At 45.8% G+C, this 19287-nt stretch overlaps 2 protein-coding genes across 3 annotated transcripts in view; one reads left to right on the top strand and one right to left on the bottom strand.

Annotated features, from left to right (window-relative positions):
- lypla1 (lysophospholipase 1) overlaps positions 1 to 19287 on the bottom strand; it is a 32700-nt gene that overhangs the window by 12167 nt on the left and 1246 nt on the right. Inside the window, exons 4-11 of one of the 2 annotated variants that reach the window (XM_058059839.1) lie at positions 17861 to 17975; positions 11624 to 11967; positions 8462 to 8517; positions 8070 to 8181; positions 5538 to 5650; positions 3745 to 3885; positions 2939 to 3038; positions 2700 to 2785 (exon numbers count right to left, since the gene is read on the bottom strand). The gene's annotated coding sequence lies outside the window, so the exon portion shown is untranslated. Of the gene's footprint in view, positions 1 to 2699; positions 2786 to 2938; positions 3039 to 3744; positions 3886 to 5537; positions 5651 to 8069; positions 8182 to 8461; positions 8518 to 11623; positions 11968 to 12513; positions 12978 to 17860; positions 17976 to 19287 lie in introns of those variants that run through there. The other variant, XM_058059838.1, reaches the window with a different exon arrangement.
- Positions 11503 to 13646, top strand: sox17 (SRY-box transcription factor 17). Its single transcript, XM_058059827.1, has 2 exons — positions 11503 to 11983; positions 12542 to 13646. The coding sequence occupies exons 1-2, from the start codon at positions 11656 to 11658 to the stop codon at positions 13381 to 13383; spliced, it is 1170 nt and encodes a 389-aa protein (XP_057915810.1). The 5' UTR covers positions 11503 to 11655; the 3' UTR covers positions 13384 to 13646.

The following is a 19287-nucleotide window of genomic DNA, read 5'->3' as shown; positions in this document are numbered from 1 at the left end:
ACATGAGGGATGAATGCGAGGAATCTGCACACATCAAACAAGATGGAAATTCCACCAAAACATTCCTCCACGGTGAGGCCCCTTTTTCAAAAATGCCACCTCGGCATGTCCAATATTGACAGGAGACCAGAGGGAGTTGATGTTTAGCTAAAAATAGATCCCGTGGACGTAGAAGAACATTCTTGAGGTTTTGGTGCGCCATAATTAGCTCTTCTTACTGCGAGGGTCTCAGGTCGTTTCCTGTGCCGAGTGGAGGTGGGGTGGAGGCCTGCTGCCTGCAGATAATGCTCATCCAAGTTTTATCCTGCCACAGGAAGTGGGGACGCTGGACGGTTTCTTATCCCACAAGAAATAATGACCCAAGGAGCGAGAAGATTACATGAAGTGGTCACGACAGGATTTGGGGCTTTCAAACTTTCAACGTTATGGGGGGCCTGGCGCCCACAGGGGCCTGGGGGCCCCGGCGGCCCACCCACCTGTCCTCTTAGCAAACACACACAGGAGAGGACCAGCATCAGCTACTGGAAGTGTTTGTTTCTATTCAGCCTTTGTACACGGCATTAGATACAGCTGCTGCTCAAAATGGACCCTGAACGCCTCACCGTTCATTTCATTGTGGTGATGTCAAAGTTCAAATGAGATATGACAAAATATCATTCATAGGAATGTGGGGCTCAGTAGTAGTAGTAGTCAGTAGGACTTTTTTAAGGGTCCCTGAAGGCCACACTATCGGGCATTGGGAAAACAAAGTATTATAATTTCTAAATAATTAAAAATAAATTCAGTACGACAAAATAAGATATTACATAATGCTAATGTGAGATTAGCATTGAATAAGTACAGCTTTAGCACACAACATGACGCCACACCAGGATGCCGCATGCACACAGTCCGCCCCCCGCTGAGGGTTCCCGCTGGGGGGTGCTAAGCCAATCAGCGAAGGCGTTAAAGCGGCCGCGTGGACACAAAGCAAGCAGGTGCTCGGGCAGGTAGAGGTGGACGTGATGACAGCGCTTGTATGGAAATCACATCCTGACGCTCTTACTGTCGTTTTCAATCTTTGGGGTCTTCTTGCCGCGTCTCATCATCAGCATGGAACATGTTACCATGTGAGAACCTACCGCAAAAAAGCTCTTTAGAGATCCTGCATGTATGGCAGGTGCACGTTTGGTGCTTTTGAGGACCTACTGCAAACATGCCAAAGATGTTCAATACGACAGGAGTCCTTTGCTGGTTCAGGACTGATTGTAAAAACACGAGTCAAAGATCCTCTATATCGGACAAAAACACTGTTTTTGAGGACCAGTTGTAAAAATGGTGGCCAAAGATCCTTTCCACAGACGGAGCACTGGGCCTGCTGCAAAAGTGTTAATCAAAGCCTCTCTCCGTGACAGGAGCGCTCGACTGTTTTTGAGGACGGTCCAAATGTGTGATGCGTTCACAGGTCACGTACGGAACGCGTACAAAGATGCGATGGTGAAAAATAAGCGAAAGCGCGATGTGTATGTAAGTGGACATAAACAATCTTCGCTTTGACTGGCAGCTTATTGTTGGGCGGTCGGGGGTGGGCCCCTCAGGAGGAGCGCCGTGCGCCTTTTAACTGCTTTGTCCTTCTCCTTGTATTATTCTTCTTTGCAGAGCCGTGTTTGGAAAAGAGCCGCACCATTCCGCCTCCTGCTGTTATTCTTCCTGTGCCGCTCGCAGCTGGAAGAACAGGAAGAGCTAAAAGCATTCGTGTGTGTGTGTGTGTGTGTGTCATCGGCGATTACAGGACGGCTGCTGTGGCGCGGGCCTTCATGCGTGCCCACCAGGGGCCCGGCGGCCGAAATAATGCCCTCCCGGGGGAGGGGGGGCAACATATACGCGCCCTTCCTCACCTTTTCTTCTTCCATGCGGGGAATTGTGGCCACGTCGCTGAACATAAAGTTGAGGAAGGTGAAGGCTGACGTGGCCAAAAAGTTGATGAATGATTCCAGAAGGGCAACAAATGATGGAAATCCACTCAGCCAATACGTCACTGGGTACGCCCATATAATGCTAGCTAGCAGCATGCTAAATGTTGACTGGATTATTGGGCCTGTTTGTGCCCAAGGTTTGAATGATGCTAAAATGACATCATGTTGTCAATAATATTCATATCATAATATGAATCATCAACAAAAAATAAAACATCATGATCAACCCCAGCCTGAATAATAAACACATTGGAATACTTGGAATAACATCTTGGATAACTGGCAGGAGGACTTCTCGCTCTAATCACAGTAAAATATCCCAAATATCTGATGTGCTTTTCATTGCTTCCTCTTTCCTGCGCCGCCACTTTCCCAGGCAGGCAGAGGAGCCGTCGGGTGGGGGGCGGGGGCGGGGGTGGGCGGGTGGGTTGTCGGGATGACAAGGCGGTCCGGCCTCCCATTGTATGGGATTGTATGTGTGCGTTTACTCGGCATGGGAGCGCAAGGACAGTAGGGGCGGCCAGAATACAATAGGCTCATATTTATTTACTGCTCTCCTAACGGCTGATAGCGACCTTACAGTCGGGGGGGCGCTCATAAAGAGCATCAAGGGCGAGCCCCCGGCTAGACCCTCAGGCTGGGACCCCTGCTTAGCGACCGATACGTTCCTAGTTTAGTCATCAATACTGCTATGTCCGAGTGTGTAGAAGAACACAGACGAATAGAAACGGCAAGTCTCCATACCGTGATGTCAGGATGAGGTCAAAGGTGCTTGTGATGAGGTGTAGTACCGGTGTGGTCCAGTGGAGGGCTCCCTCTGTGTTTACAACCTGCAAGGGAAACAGGCCCATGTTAGTGCAATAAATGAAGGCATTGGTGTTCTAACATGAACTACATGAGCTTGCAGCTTTTCTGTCATGCAACTGTTTTATAGCATTGGTGTGTTGGGATGTGGCTGTGGGTTTCCACCTGTGGGTTCCCACCTGTGGGTTTCCACCTGTGGGTCAGCCAGCATCAATCTCGCCATAAAAACACGCGTTACACCTGCTCACGCTGGAGGAAACAGGGCATCCACGCTGTGACCTACATGAACCAGAAGATAAAAATTAATTTTCCCGGCGGCATTAGGAGAGGCAGTGTGATGCTGCACGGGTGTGAGTGGCTTTGCCCGCCGCCCAATCGCTCGCAACGTTGCACAGATTAACTCTGTGGAGGATTAAAACCTCAAAAATAGAGAAATCCTTTGACAGATGAGCAGATTGATTTAAAAAAGGGGGGAATGATGAGGGTTTGAACTTGTGGGTTTGAACTTGTGGGCCGCTGCTGGGCTCACCTGGGACTACTGGAAGTGTAAAAGGACAAGGAACAGACAGGGCGATAATTAGCCTTTCACCCTTTGGAATGAGTGACAACGAACCAAAATACGTACTTTCATGGACGCTTTAAAAAACAGAGGAAAAGTGCTAATTTTTTTTTTAGAATAAAATCATAAAATGTGAAAAATACAACCAAAAATTTTAGAGAGAAAATATCTAAAAGTTATAATGAGATATTTGGAGAAACAAACAACCAAAAAAATAATAATATTTTTGGCAATTAGGCTGGGGAAAAATAAAATAAATATGATATTATATTATATATTAACTATTATTCTAAATATGTGATATTATACAGTATATTATTACATCACATATTCTAATATTATGGGAATAAAGTCATAATATTACAAAGGAACTTTGATTATTAAAGATGATTAAAGATATGATTAAAGACATCCCATGCGGCCCACCTGCCACGCAGAGAGTGAAAGTAAACGCGTGTGCACGGCGACCACAAGACAAGCCCGGTCACCGCCGAAGCCGCTCACTTCCCCCTCGGACGCCTGCAGCTTCCCTTTGCTCTTCCCAGCAGCGCTCGGGGGTCCTCCCACCTGCCGAGAGAGGAAATCGCAGCGTTGACTGACCAAGCGACTCCGAGGTGAACTTTGTTGCGTTTTAGTGGAGCGTTTTCTCCATGCTCGGCTCTACTTCCTTCCTGCTTCCTGTTCTTATCACTCCAGAAAACACGAGACACAATCCTCACTCACCCTTCCAATTCCCCCGCCAGGAGCAAGCTGGATGAGGGGCCATCACAAACCGCGGCCCACCTGGACGCCATCGCTGAATGAATTGTAAACAATATGGCGGCCGCAGAAGAACAATAAATCATGGCTGTTTTTTGTCTTGTGTGGCAGGAAGCCGTGGGCAGCTTGGGATATTATCAACGTCTCCTGCCTTCTCCAAAGGGGCTTTCCTCTCAGAGGAGGAAATGGTCTGCTTGGATTTGCTTGGTGCCCGCTTGCGCCAGAGGTCAGGATAAAATGTCCCGGGATCGCATTGCCGTGGTCCTCGGTGCATCAGACACCCCGGTGGCGGGCGCTAGCATTTTCTCACACGTGTTTTAATGATATTGGGTTGGTTTTGGTGTGATGAATAATCATAATTTCATTTGCCGAATATGAAAATGGTGAATAAAGCAAAGACTGATTTTTCATCCAAAATAACTCTTGACCAGCGTCTCGTCTGGGCCGGCCTCTGGGGGTCTCTATTGTTCGGAGACGGCAAAGTGGCAGCTTTTGTGTGCCTGCCACTTGGAATGATATCACAGTGGGGGACTTTCCCCGAGTTTCCTGATGGGAGCGTTTTCCCATGTTGTCATGGGGGAGCAATAAGAATCATTGCTGAGGTTGCCAGGTTGCCTCGCTGATCCCACCTTGGCAGCATGCACGTGTGGAATGACGCCATTTGCTGTATTGTAATACCGTCTGGCTTATTATTGTAATTAGTCCATAAGACTTGGAAATGATGTTTGATCATACTGTGTATGATAATACCTTTAAGTATATTGTATTTATATATCTATTTTTAAACCACACCAGTGGAAACTTGACTGGTATTATATATCATGCAGGGAAAATTATTAAAAATGAATGAATAATATAATAAATAAGTAATAATATTTACAATGTACTAATAATAAATGCAATATAATATAATATCCAATATCCAACTATTACACGATTTTAAAATAATTATATATTATATAGTGTTGTGTGTCTGTGGTTGTATTGTGTAATTATTATTATTGTTTAATTATTATCAATGAAGTATTTTTTTAAGTTTTTATTTCTTCATTATTATGATTGTTATGTCAGAAATAAATACAGTCCAGTTTCTAAAAAAAACAAAATGAGACTAGCATCAATAAATCTGCTATGCTGGCCAGAGTTTGACATTGGAACAGATTATTTCTATTTGCGTTATTTCCTATGTTGTCGAAAATCCTGACAGTTTTGGGCTCCTTTTACACAAGAGCGCTCTCAAACCTGCGTTATCTGCAGTGTTTGCCAGACCTTTGGAGGAGGCGGCCACGTATTGACGCTGGCCCTGACCATTGTGTGTAAATGAAGCCATCGGGTCGACTCAGAGGTCAAACGCAGCGACTCCTTCAAGTCCAGGTACGTCATATGTGATGCATACGTACATGATGTATATATACATGATGCAGATATACATGATGCATACGTACATGATGCATACTTACATACTAGCCTCAAAGAGGGGTGAAAGGTGGAAAGCAAAGCGATCACACCTCAGATTTCATCTCATCCTCCATCTGCTTGGTGACTTGATGAGTTCACCTTTAATGACGGCTGCCTGAGCCAGAAAAACAAGGAGGCAGAAAATACGAATGAATTCCTCTCGGCGAGTAAAGGGAACAACACAAGGGAGGAAGCGTGTACACACACACACACACACACACACACACAGTGAGTGCATTTCCTCCATAAAACCACAGCTGATGTGTGAAAAAGCAACAGCAGGCTGCATTCTTTCTCATCTTTCAACGCGGTGAAGAAGCTTTCAAACAAAGCTGAAGGTCGGCCTCGTCGTGGACGGCGACAAGCCGTGTGGTTAAAGCAGAAGTAGGCGCGTCCATGAGGAAGTATTTGTTCTGTAAATCTGAAGAAATGACGCGTACAGCGCTGCACGGCTTTGAGGACATCTTTTATGCCGCCGGTTTACCGCTCACCAAAAGATAACACATCATCAAAAGGCGGGACAGATGCAACAGGTGCCTCCAAAAAGTCTAAAACGGATCAAATGATTTGATTATTGATGTATTATTAGATAATACGCCAACTTGCTTAGTCGGCTAGAACACAAAGCTAAGCTAACATAGGATAGCATATATCGACATCCACTACATTTAGCATCTTTAATGCACAAACTGCATGAGAGTTAGCATGTGACCGAATGCCAAACTCCATAGAGAAAATGCCCGTTTTTAGGAATATGTGGCCTGCGAGCCCTTTAGCGGCCTCTCCTCCTATCATCTATTGACCCAGATTCTTGCCGATCACATAGACTATTGATTGATTGATCACGCTATCTTACGTGACACCTTAGCGCCCGCAGAAGCCAAAGGTGGCACATGAAAGGAGGACGCGTGTTTGAGCGGCGCGGGAATCAATGTGGCACACAAAGACGGCGCTGTCTCTGCTCAGCTGATTATTAATTAACTGCTCACTAATTGATCCCGTATCGGAGTCAAAGTCAAGGTGGGCTTTTGGACTTCCTTCTGGTTTGCGGCTGCACAAAGTGAAAGTGCGTGGTGGATTTGGGTGGGGGTGGGGGGGTCAGATGGAGGTCAAGCAATAATTTGGTTTCCTTCAACTTTTGGCAGCACAAAGCTGAATTGTGTGTGGGGGGGAAAAATGAGCTTTTTGTTAGCGGTTGCGAGCTTTGATGCGGCAAAAGGTGATTTATTTGTCTTATTTCACTCACTCCGATGAGCGTTTACTTCAACTTGTAAAGATATTTTGGGCTCAAAGTGTCAAGGCTAGATTGCTTTAAAAAAAACTAAAGCAGGAGAGAGTGAGCGAGAGAGAGAGAGAGAAAGGGAGAGAGAGAGAGAGTCCTAAAATAGACAAGTCTTATCAGTTTGGGAGCGCGGTGAAAACAATGCCGAGGCTGGATGGGAGTCGGGGGCCGACCCTAATAATGCCAGCGGCCTGTCAAGGAACCTGCAGAACAGGAAGTCCACACAAGCTCTGTCTTTATGGATAAAGTCATAAAAATGATAAACACGGGGCTCAATTAGCCCCCAGCAGGACAATGAGCTGCAGGGGGGGGGGCTTGGTTGGGTGGGGTGTTGCGCTGAAGGATTCAGGTCAGGCCCTCCAAGATGAAAGCGCCTCGGGAGCGCTAGCAGCACTTTACCGCCAATTCAAACGTGCTGAAGCGTTTTCTTCCTCCACGACAAAGTGCTTGTTTTTGTGCACAATTAGCACGACGCCACGTGTCGTCACACTCCATTGCAGCTGTTAGCTTGCTAACCAGCCCATGCCGAGCCAACGGGAGTGGGGGGGTGCTACAAAGTGGAAAAGTCGGTGCGTTCGGCGATGTCTTCGCTAATTGTCGGGAACTGCTAAACGATTTGGCGCCAGAGCGGCATCGTTTCCCAACAAGCTGCGGGAATCGAACGTGATGCTTGTTTGGGGACAGGTGAGCTATTTTGACTGAATGTGATATAAAAAGGACCCAATGGGGGGGCTGGGGGAACGTTGGGTGACCTATGAACACGCACACGACATGGCGACGCACACGACATGGCGACGCATCCGACGTTCCTCTGATGACAAGAGGCGTGCGTTGATAAGGACGATCAATATATCAATACATCTTTTTTTCGGGTGGGGGGGCGTGAGTGAGTAAAAAGGGTAGGGGGGTCAGGATGGTGCCAAATGTCCAAAACGTCCCCGTGGCTCGGCTGGCTCCACGTGGAAACCAGTAAACAAAGGGGGGGGGCAGATTCCCCACCTGATTCCTGGGCAGATTCCTGACAGATTAACGCCTCTCAAACAATGAGGGGGGCGGGGGGGTCGCTGGTGTGTGTGTGTGTCCTCACTACACAATGTTCCCACCTATAAGGCATTATAAAGATCTGCAAGATTTCGGACAGTCGGCAAGTAAGTCGGCCATGTTGGGTAGAAAGACTTTTCCTTTTTGTTTGTTTTTGTTTTATGTCAGAGGGAAAATACAAGCATGGTTGGGTTTGGTGCAAATTTCTTACCGTTTTTCACTGTGAGGGGCCAAAAAATGTCCAACCTCCACTTTTCCATGGTACAACACTTGCGGTTTTACACAAAAGTTTCAATTTTCGCTGTTTTTCCACTGCCAGGGTCCTGAAAAATCAATAAAATGGAGGCATTTTTAAATAGACTTCTGTCATAATGGTACAGTTGGTACAGTAATTAATGTTTAACATTTACACTACAATTTTGCATGCATTCCATATGGTAAGACGCCCTTTTAGCAGCCTATCATCTTTGCGAACATGTGGAAACAGGAAGTCAGTCCAGTCGCTCGTCTATGATGTCATCAGCAGTTGACTCTCAAAAGCTTGAAATATCGCAGCAGGCATATAAAGGAGGGATGAATGTGATGGATGAACATGACTTTTACCTTCAGCCAAGATGGAAGTGTTCTCCAAGATCGCAAGATCGACCACCGCCTTCTTCCTGTCAAGAATCACATCTTCAGTCAGGGTAAAAGTGAATGATCAGGATTTATTGATCAGAACCATTTCCTAAAGTGCCTTGATGCTACGCTGCCTCTGACTAGCTTGCGACGTGATTGGCAGCTGACACAAAGAGAGAAAGTTCATTTCCTGAGTGAGTTTATTAGCGTTCCAGCTGTGTAGAAAAGGTGTGAATTCTATTCAGAGAGATGACATCTCTCTCCTCTTTTTCATCAACATGTGCGTGCATGTGTTGCCTCCTCTCGTGCCCCCCCCCCCCTCTTTCCCGTCCACAGCACCTAGAACACCTCCACCCCCCCACCCCCCCATAAGGACCAGGTGTTGTCTCATCAGACAATGGCAACACTTCCTATCTTAAGACTGATAATGACACATGTCTGTGCACCGCAAACATGACGAGCACGGACCTCCACCAAGGCCAAGGGGCGTCTTCATGCACCATAATAAGAAGTACAGCATATACGTATATTAAGGCGCTACATGCTTCATATTACAGTAACATGTTGTGATAATCACCCTGTAATTGTCAATTATAATTATTTCATGAGTGATTCTTGGATAATTTGTTGTTTTAGTGTCGCTAATTATCAACTAGAAAGTCCAACAGAACTCAGGAAGTGGCATCAATATTCCATAAGGTGACAAATATTCATTTACAGACAAAATATGTGTGTGGAAGCAACCCACAGGGACACGCAGGAACCCACAGGGACCGCCACAATGTGTGTGTGTGTAGGCTGTAGCCTGTATCATATATAATACAGAGGACTGTATATATTGTATTATACTACATATATGTATATAGTATATATGTATATATAGTATAATACAGAGGACTGTGTATATACGCATAGTACAGAGTAAAGGTTTGAGCAGCGATTGACCGAAGTGTCAGCTAGCGAGAATAGAAAGGAGCATTAAGTGCTCATTAGCCGCATTGTTTGGCCATTTGAGGCCCCGGGGACCAGGCCGGCGTGCTAACATATATACGCCTTCCGCCCCCGCGCTGTAAGCTAACACGGCGTTCGCAGCACAAAGGAGCCACGCTACACATTGTGCAATTCCCCAGAAAGCCACCCACGGACATTGGCACAGCGAGAGAGGCGACCGGCGTCCCGCCCGGCGTTGCAGAGGCTCACTCGCAAGGCGGACAGTTTGTGCTGCACGGCCAAGGACAGGAAGTGCTCGCAGAGGGACAGGAAGTGCTCACCGCCGCAGTAGCCGAGGCTGGAACTGAGATAATGCCATTGTGTAAGCAAGCCCGGTGACCTCTCCCCGAGCGCTCGCTCCACGGGCTGGCGTCGAGAGCCCTGGCCCCCACCCAGCCTAGACTCCCCAGGCACGGGGCGGAGGAGGGGGGAGATGCGAGGCGTGTCACCTCCCTTCATCCCTCCGCGCTGACTCCGAGCTTCACCTTATGGAGGAAATGTGGCGAGGACGCCAGACTTTATGACTTCTCCCATCAAACGGCCCACGCTCGCGCCCACGCCCAACGTTCCCAGAGACGCGCACGCCTCCCTCAGGGTGGCGGAGGGAAAGCGCTATCAGGTCATCGGTGCTAAAATGGATGATGACAGCATTACGGTCCATGTGGGGCCCGCATCAGCCCTGGAGCCTCGGCCGATGTCTGCACATGCCAGGCCACCGGGAGGTCGCCTAAGCATCTCTCGTATTTCTGTCAGCCCCTTTTCAGGTTGCGGAGGAACGGCGTTGACCACCGCGAGACGAGTGGAGGTCTGCCGGCTCCGATAAGAACCTCCGCAGCATGTTTGCATTTGTGACCACAAACGGGTCGCGGCCCGGGCTTGTGGCGGGCCGCACTTGAGAGAATGGCCGTGTAGGTGGGACACGTTGCTTTAACCTTTCACCCCTCGCCAAAACAGAAGGCCGTAATGGTCGAGTGCATCAAGATACACGGGAACTTCCTAATACGAACAAACGCATTGTACAGATAAAGCAACACGACGTCCAAAAATGACACTTATGACAAATTTATGACTTTTTGGAAGCGGTTGACCACAAGCTATCCAGAGATTAGGCAATTAAAATCTAGAAGATTCATGGCGGGATACATTGTGGTGGTCTACAACCTTTATAACATTATTTATTAGTAGTATAGGTTTTTTTAAATATATTTTCAGCTTCCCTGATAATGTTTCGGCGGTCTTTGAACACACCACGTCCTCAGATGCTGCCACAACTTCCTGTTGCTTAAAGATAGTAAACATTCATAGGTGTCACAATGACCGATTCATACCTGATCCTCAAACGCAACCACCACAGAAAGCGGGGATGGATGCTGTATTTGATTGGCTTGTTCAGTCACATGGGGGAGGGACTAAATATTAGGAACACCTCACGAGTATAATATTTTTTTTTGTACAAAAATGACGAACAATCAGCTTTAAAAAGATATTTCCTATGAAAGTGAAGATTGTGAATTTAACATTGTACTCTATTGAATGAGAATGTGTCCACAAACTTTTGACTGGCACTGTTGGTGTTTGTTATGGCCATGATGCTTGCCTTTCATCTCATTGTTCTGGTAACATCTCCTGCAGAGCCGTCTCCATGGTTACGCTCCGGCTGTGTAACTTTTAGGATTGTTTATTAATGAGTTTCCATTAGCGCCTTTACAAGCAGACGATTAGTGTTAGGATGATGCGAAATAGCTGCTAACTACCCAATACACACACACACACGCCGGTATCGAGTTGGGGGGGGGGTTAAATTAGGCTGCTTTGATTTCAGTTTGAATATATTTCATAAATATAAACTACATTTTCTAATTATTTTTGACTTCTCAATGATTTTTCGTCGAGGTTCCAAATCAGGCAAAAAGGGCGGGGCGTGTGCAACTTTGAGACACCTTGCGAAGTTGAGACCACGCCCCCAGCGTTCTGATTGGCTGCCCGTGCGCTTATAGAGCCCCAAAGTGCGAGTGGTCCGAACCTTTCGACCTGTCTTCTCCCCGGAGGTGACCCAAATGGACAGGAATAATCTTTTTCAACTTCTTAGAGACTTGCAGCCGCTTTGACGAGTCATTTAGTTGTTTAAAAAAAAGAAGAAGAAGAAAAGAATCCTACCGTAAGCCTCCGAACCTCCTCGCCGCACAGAGATGAGCAGTCCCGATGCGGGCTACGCCAGCGACGATCAGAACCAGGCAAGGTGCGCGATGTCAGTCATGATGCCTGGAATGGGACACTGCCAGTGGGCCGACCCCCTCAGCCCCCTCGGGGAGCCCAAGGTCAAGAGCGAGCCCTGCGTCTCCTCCTCCGCCACCTCCGGGGGTGCGGCAGCCGGCGGGGGGAACCAGAGTCGCGGCAAGAGCGAGCCGAGGATCCGCCGGCCCATGAACGCCTTCATGGTCTGGGCCAAGGATGAGCGAAAGAGACTGGCCCAGCAGAACCCGGACCTGCACAACGCCGAACTGAGCAAAATGCTGGGTAAGTCATTTCACATCAATCAATAAATACATTTTTTTTAACTTTATTAACTTGGAGTTGTTATTTGGTTGGATGTCTTTAATGCTCATGTAGAGTAGAAATACATCATTTAGATGCCAAACATGACTGGGGGGTCATATAGAATTGTATTGTATGCTATTTCCTCATGCTACGTCTTATTGTGTCTCATATAAGGGCGTTATCTTTTAAAATATATCAATATTTTATTCATCTGTAAGATGTTGCAAGTTAAAATATATATATATATATATATACACAAACAGGGTGCTCTTATGAAATGTTATATTTAATAAAAGTTATTCCACTCCACAACCAGAGGGGTCTGAGTGATGCATTTGTTTCATGTGAGTGCTAATAAATGTGATATTAATCATATTTCCACCATGGTGTCAAACAGGCGATGTTAGTGTGATTTAACGTGACTGTAAATAAAAAACAAAGAGTTCCTACCCCCCGCCCCCCAAATGGCATCAAGCTATGTTTATCCGCGTGTATCATCTGACGCTCACCGACATGACGCTCTCTTTGGACCCGCAGGCAAGTCGTGGAAGGCCCTCCCCGTCGGCGACAAGCAGCCCTTCGTGGAGGAGGCCGAGCGCCTGCGCGTGCAGCACATGCAGGACCACCCCAACTACAAGTACCGGCCCCGCAGGCGCAAGCAGGTGAAGAGAATTAAGCGTCTCGACTCCGGCTTCCTGCTCCACGGGGGGTCCGAGCACCAGGCCCCCTCGGTGCCCGGGGACGCCCTGCACGGGCTGGGCTACCACGAGCACGGCTTCCAGCTCCCTCAGCAGCCCCTCGGCCACTACCACCGCCCGGACGCCCAGGCACTCGGGGGCTACGAGAGCTACAGCCTCCCCACGCCCGACACCTCGCCCCTGGACGCCGTGGAGTCCGACTCCATGTTCTTCCCCACTCAGGAGGACTGCCACATGATGTACGCCGCCTACCACCCTCAAGGGGCCGAGTACCAGCACCAGGAGCCGCTTGCCACCCACCACGCCAGCACCCTCCTCCAACGACACCCCGCTTCAGCGCCAGAGCAGCCCCCGTCTTACATGGGATGCCCCAACCCCCTGCAGGCCATGTACTACAACCAGGCCAAGCGCCACCCCGGGGCGGGGCAGCTCTCCCCGCCACCTGACTGCCACCCTCACGACAACGTGGAGCACATGCACCACTCGGAGCTGCTAGCCGAGGTGGACCGCAGCGAGTTCGAGCAGTATTTAAGCTCCGCCTCTTCCTCCGGGCGGGTTGACTTGGCGGCTTTGGCGTACGGGCCCCACGAGGGTGGCGGGGAGGGGCCCGAGAGCCTGACATCGTCTATGTTGTCGGACGCCAGCACCACCATCTACTACTGCAGCTACAACAACTCCTGAAGCAGAAGATGCTGTTTTCCATCTGGTTCCTCCTCCTGAAGCAGAAGATGGTGTTTTCCATCTGGTTCCTCCTACTGAAGCAGAAGATGGTGTTTTCCATCTGGTTCCTCCTCCTGAAGCAGAAGATGGTCCAACTACTGAAGTCTATGTTTTTTTTAAAGGAACACTGCTGTTATTTTTTACTGTCTTGCAGGGATATGAAATCATTTATATAATGAGAATAAATATTGTACAGTCACTATTTTAAAGTCTTTGTATATACTAAGGTGTTTTTTTTATACTTTTGCACTTTTGACAAATAAATTTTGCAAACAAATCAACGAAACGTCTCTTCTGTTTGCGCCATTTAACGCAGGACTACATTTAAAAAAACAATTTTCTATGAAGCCGTTTGCCCTAAACATCAAATGATGGCAAACTAAGGGATGCTGCTTCCGCTTTTCACTGTTACAGTCCACTTGCATCAGGGCTGAGAGGAGCAGTGACACACCAGAGGAGAATCTGGCCTTGGTTGAGTTCCGCACGGGTACCATGAAGCTGTCGCCATGGCGTTTTACATAAACACTTCCTGGCACGGACTTTTGGGATGTTATTCCACATGGTTTGTTTTTCCCTGCTGAACGGCCGCCCAGCCCCTCACCTGGAGGCCCGCTGAATCGGGTCTTCCCACAGTCCAGGGGGCCGGGGGTGTCGTGACACGGCTTCCTGGCCCGGATGGTTCTAGAGGTAATCTGTGTGTGTGAGTTACACACGGGCGCCTTGTTTTCTCAGTACGAGAGGGCCGTTTACGCGGCGGACATCCTGTCTGTACATGAGGTAGAGCCTGTTCTGATCTGATTCATCGGGGAGGCCATTAACGTCCAGGCTGGGGGGGGGTTAACAATGGAGATGCTTTAGCTTGTGTGTTTTCAATTGCTACAGAAGGAAGAGTTAATATTTTGGTGGAAATAATCTATACAAGAGATGCATTCAAAAATCCCAAATTAAGCATTCGAGTTTAGGATTGCTATGATATGCTGTGATATATTAAATAAAATTAAAAAACTCACTTCATTGCTTTGTTCGGCATTACAGTTTTGTTTTCTTCTCCACTAACCATAAAAATAAAAACACCGTTACCGAACAGCGTCAATGAAAACTGGCCATTATTATCTTAAAAAGGCTGAATTTGTAATGGAACTCTTGTATTGGATTTCATAAGCTCACGATAAACCTGAGAGATAATTTGATGTATTTATAGCGGGCAGAGTCCCATTTTATAAATAGATATTTCTCCTCGTTTGAAAGGAAGAGGGTCTTCTCCGAGGGGTCAATCAGCCCGACCCGGTGGTCCCTTTTTAGCTCTTCAGAGGAAACATGCAGCAGAGGTGCTCCCATGTGATACATCCTCTCACGCCGGACCTCAGGGTGGATAACCACGCGGTCTCATCACTCCAGCCAAAACAAGACCTGCGTAAGGAGCTTTTTAAAACGCCCCTTACTTCCTCTCCCCCCCCAACCTAAAAAAATGAGCCTGCCTGAGGCCGTGCAGGAGAATCCCATCTAATTGGTGTGAATGAGCTTCAATTCAGTCTGTGGCTTTAACCCGCCTGTTGCTGCGGCTAACGGCTGCATAACAAGAGGCTCAGCTTTGGAGCCCCCCCCCACCCCCTGACCCCCCAGGCTACAGCTGCATGGGGACCATCACTAATAATGATATGATCTCAGCTCCAATTGATCAGGGCTAATTGCTTTGCAGTAGTGAAGGAAAAGTACTGACGTGCATTGGGAATAATATTCATCATACTAAATAGAAAGTCAAATGTGTTTTTTTTTTAAAGCAAAAAAAATGCTAATTCATCCCAAATTATTCAGATTTTTACAACATTTTTTTTACATTTTTTAAAATTAAATTAGAGTAAAATGTATGATGTATATTCATACATACAAACATTGGCACAATACAGTCATTCAGAACAGAAAGACTGTGGCACAAAGGATTTTTTTTTTTTACAGTGTGTGTGTGTGTGTGTGTGTGTATAAAGAGATTACAGCCAACTACATTAGCAGCAGCAGCTCTTAATGATGCCGCTGCCCTAATCTCATCCCAGGTAGCTGCCTTTCGCAAACAAACCGCTGCGGCGTGTTTTGTCTCCAAGAGAAATGCCGGATCAGCTTTTTATTTCTATCTTTTGCAGCCGGACAAGTCATCTGTCATAAAAAAAAAGTAGCATCCCGGTATGTTGCACCACCGCAAAAACTCATTTTACACATTTCAAGGCAGGATTCCAAGGCTGGGTCATACTGTGCTATGGGACAAAAGTATTGGGACAGCTGGAGGAAGTGAAAAGTGAATAAAACATGTGAGATCATCATCTGAGATGATGGCCTGGATGAAGACATGAGACAAAGGTCACCGCTATGGCTGGGGGCACTCGTGCGCGTGTCGTGATGTGATTAAGTCATTGATAGTAGATTGCGGAAGCCGCATGCGGGAGGGACAGCTGCAGGGAAGGGTGTGGCGCTGCCTGGTAATCCCGTGCATATGCCGCCAGCGCTCGGGTCCGCATGATCGCTTTTATGGTCTCTGACGGTCGCACCAGCGTCCAGTTGTGACCCCCCCAACATGATGATAAATTTAGCCATCGGTTGACCTTTCTGCTCTGACTCAATAGTTTATTTTTCTCCTGATTCCATCACACGCCGGGTTAAAAATAGCGCGTGGCGGTAAATCAAACAGGTAGAGCCAACCACTTATTGAACACAGAAATATTTGACATCATATTGGGGGCATATTTACACGGGGCCTGGGGATTGCTATGATATGTCGTCATATGTAGATGTAGCTAATGTTTGGCAGTAGTAAAGCTGGAGGTTGATATTTAAATAAAGCGTAAAAATGCAGCTTTTCATAATTAGCATGACATTCTGCAATGTAGTGGACTTTAAAAGTAGTTTTTTTTATTTTACTTTTTTTGTTTTTTTTTGCAGAGCATGCAGTGTTTTAACGTGAGAGGCCATAGAACAATTTTTCATCTTCTTTTTTTCTGTTTGAATCCCCCGGTGGCTTTGGCAACCATTTTTAGCGCTGGCCGCCGTAAGATGACTACATCAGCAGTCAGTTTCCTCTGCAGCCTGTTTGTCTTTGGGCTGGAAGGCCACGCCGGGACGCGGCGGAGCGGCTCTCTCTTCCCGAAGGCCCGTAAGGAAAGTGAGACACGGCGTTGAGAAGCTAAGGACATTGTGACTAAACAATCAGCGTGACTCCAAGTCACGTCTGAGGCGGAAAAAGGAAAGCAATTTGTCAGGAGTGAATCAGGAGTCAAGGACGCCAACGTGAGCCGGTGTGGGGATTATTACTCTTTTCTTTTTGGTTTTTTTGGGAGCTTATGACTCCACTGGAGGACACTTGCAGCAGGGCAAAAGTTCACCGCTGAAAGCACTAAAGCAGACACGGGGACGGCTTACAATGACGTCCAGGTATCCAGGCAGCTCATCTTCAGAAAATAGCAAAACATCCTGGAATTATTTTGCTTAACTGTCTGGCCTAACTGTTTCTGACTCTACTAGACATCCGACAGAAGGTAATAGGGAGTAAACTAGCTTCAACAGGTGAAAGTAATACACAATACTTCATATAAAAATGCTTTTTTTTGTTCACTTAAAGCTAAAACCACGTAGAGCGTTTGTACATTAAGTAAGTTATAGAAGTAGTAGAAGTAATAGTATTTGATAGATAACTGATATTGTAAGTGACTTGTTTGTTTGCAAGACGTGTGTATCTGACTGTATAATAGGTACAGTATATTATATTATATTATATTCAAGTCCCCACACAACAGTAAATAAATAATAAAGGTTAAGGAGGTAAAAGGAGTCTAAATAATACAGAAATTGTTGTACAACTGTGATTTTTCTGTTTGTTTGCTGTTAAAATCATATAAAAATGCTGTCATTGACCGTATAATAAATAGGTAGATTAAACCCCATGCAGAACAAATAAAAGTTAATGAGGAAAAACATGTTGTGTAAATAGTACAGTATTTGTGCTAAATATTTTCAGTGATTTATTTCATAAGATGTGTTATTCAGTATTATTAAGATGTATTAAGAAGTGTTATTTAGACAAAACTGTGTGTTAGCTTTGTGTTTAGCTAATAAAGCATATATTATTATTATTATTATTATTATTATCACCGCCCATTGTTAGACCTTTTGCTGTTTCTTTTTTTATTTCTAGAATAAAAAAACCAAATAAACAAATGGCCCCCAGACCCTGTGGTCTGGGGGCCACTGGTATATGATCTACAACTGAAAGTGATTTGTTTGTTTGTGGCAAAATTATGTATACTTGCATATCATTGCATATGGAATAAACGTGGAATAAACGTGGAATAAAGGGTCAAAGTATGAAGAGAATGAAGCCGAGCTAGCCGTGTGGCGTCAGCCTGATAAATGTGACAATATTTGGGAGTGTGTTTTTTTTTTTTTCAAGCACCTGCCTCCACTTCCTGTGCTCCCGTTTGCCGCATCCATCAAACATTGGCAGTTGGAACATCCTCTGTCCTGACAGGAAGTGCTGTTCAAATTCACACCGCAGCTTCTCACCGTTCCTAAAAAAAACAAAACAACAACAATATAAATATATGGTTTAAATAAAGTGGCGACCCGAGTCTAGCGGCTTGTTGTTTGCTAACACGGCTAATATGGCTAACACGTGCTTGTTTACTTTTGCCAAATCAGTACTTGTATAGAATATTTGTAAAATATACAAAGTATCACATTGTGTAATGAATATGTCATAATTTGTAGTTACTATATTATTGAAAGGAGAAGTGAAGAAATTAGTAGCCAAGACAGAAGATGTGTTTGGCTAAGAAATGAATCCGTGTTGCGTTTGAGTAAGAATAATACTTGTTCAAAGAAAGCCCATACAAGCGGAGGAAACTGCAGGCAAACATAGTCTAGACTGTTCTATCTTCTTTAATCAATAACACAATCAGTCTGAGAGGCGGCCCTGACACAGGAAGTGTGTTTGTGCTCATGGATTATTATGGAAAATACAAATAAAAAAATATCAAAGACTGAAATAGCAAACAGTTGACTTCCGCCGTCAAAAAAAGCAGCGGAGGGATTTGGGTCTGCTCCCAGCACAACATCACTCCCTGCCTTGCAGGAGGTCGTCAATACACAACATGAACGCAGTGCATGTTGGAGTCAGGAGCAGTACCGGTTATCGCCACTAGAGTCCGCTGTGCACAGGTCACTGAAAGATGCCTGATGCTGTACTGTCTACTGTATATTATGTATAGTACTACACTACGTTAGTTGTTCCTCATATTTGGACCCAATATTTGGCTAGTTTTTGTACAAAAAGAGCTATAGATGATGTATAATAAAAGCGGAATTATTGAAATAATGAAGTCTTCTGTCAGGGAATGAGGTCTTTAAATCGACATCATTCTATTGTCGATGTTGTAAATAACTTTTTACTCTACAGACTTGTATTGTTTTACATGTCATGGAATATCACTGAAATGTATTAATACAAATGTAAATATATAATAAAAATATATAATTTTAAACATGTTAATATACTGTAATATGTGTAGTTACTTCAGGTAGTTTAATTAAACAAAAAAACTAATGAAATGTACAAAAAATATGATGAATAAACAAAAACACACAATCAAAACAATTGGAAGTTTATGAAAAAAATATATGAAGTGGGACCTCCTGTTTGTTTTTCTACTAGCATTAGTAAGAAAGATCCAGTAAGACCATATGGATCCAGGTGAGGACACCCGCAGGATCCACTAATCCCGTTGTGGTCACGCACACCCTTGCTCCTTTAAGACCCGGACTACACACGACTACACACCAAGTGTTCCGATACATTGTTGTCTATTCAGCATGACGACTCTC

The sequence above is a fragment of the Doryrhamphus excisus genome, chromosome 21, assembly GCF_030265055.1.
Source record: "Doryrhamphus excisus isolate RoL2022-K1 chromosome 21, RoL_Dexc_1.0, whole genome shotgun sequence".
In the NCBI taxonomy this organism is placed as follows: Eukaryota; Metazoa; Chordata; class Actinopteri; order Syngnathiformes; family Syngnathidae; genus Doryrhamphus; species Doryrhamphus excisus.
The sequence above is the reverse complement of the archived record's forward strand: the minus strand, read 5'-3'. Positions and strand labels throughout refer to the sequence as shown.

What these genes read in the sequence shown, in the direction of transcription:
- sox17 (XM_058059827.1), top strand. Translation starts at nt 11,656, where the DNA reads ATGAGCAGTCCCGATGCGGGCTACGCCAGCGACGATCAGAACCAGGCA. An exon ending in CGAACTGAGCAAAATGCTGG is followed by an intron (nt 11,984 to 12,541) that starts GTAAGTCATTTC and finishes TTGGACCCGCAG; the next exon opens with GCAAGTCGTGGAAGGCCCTC.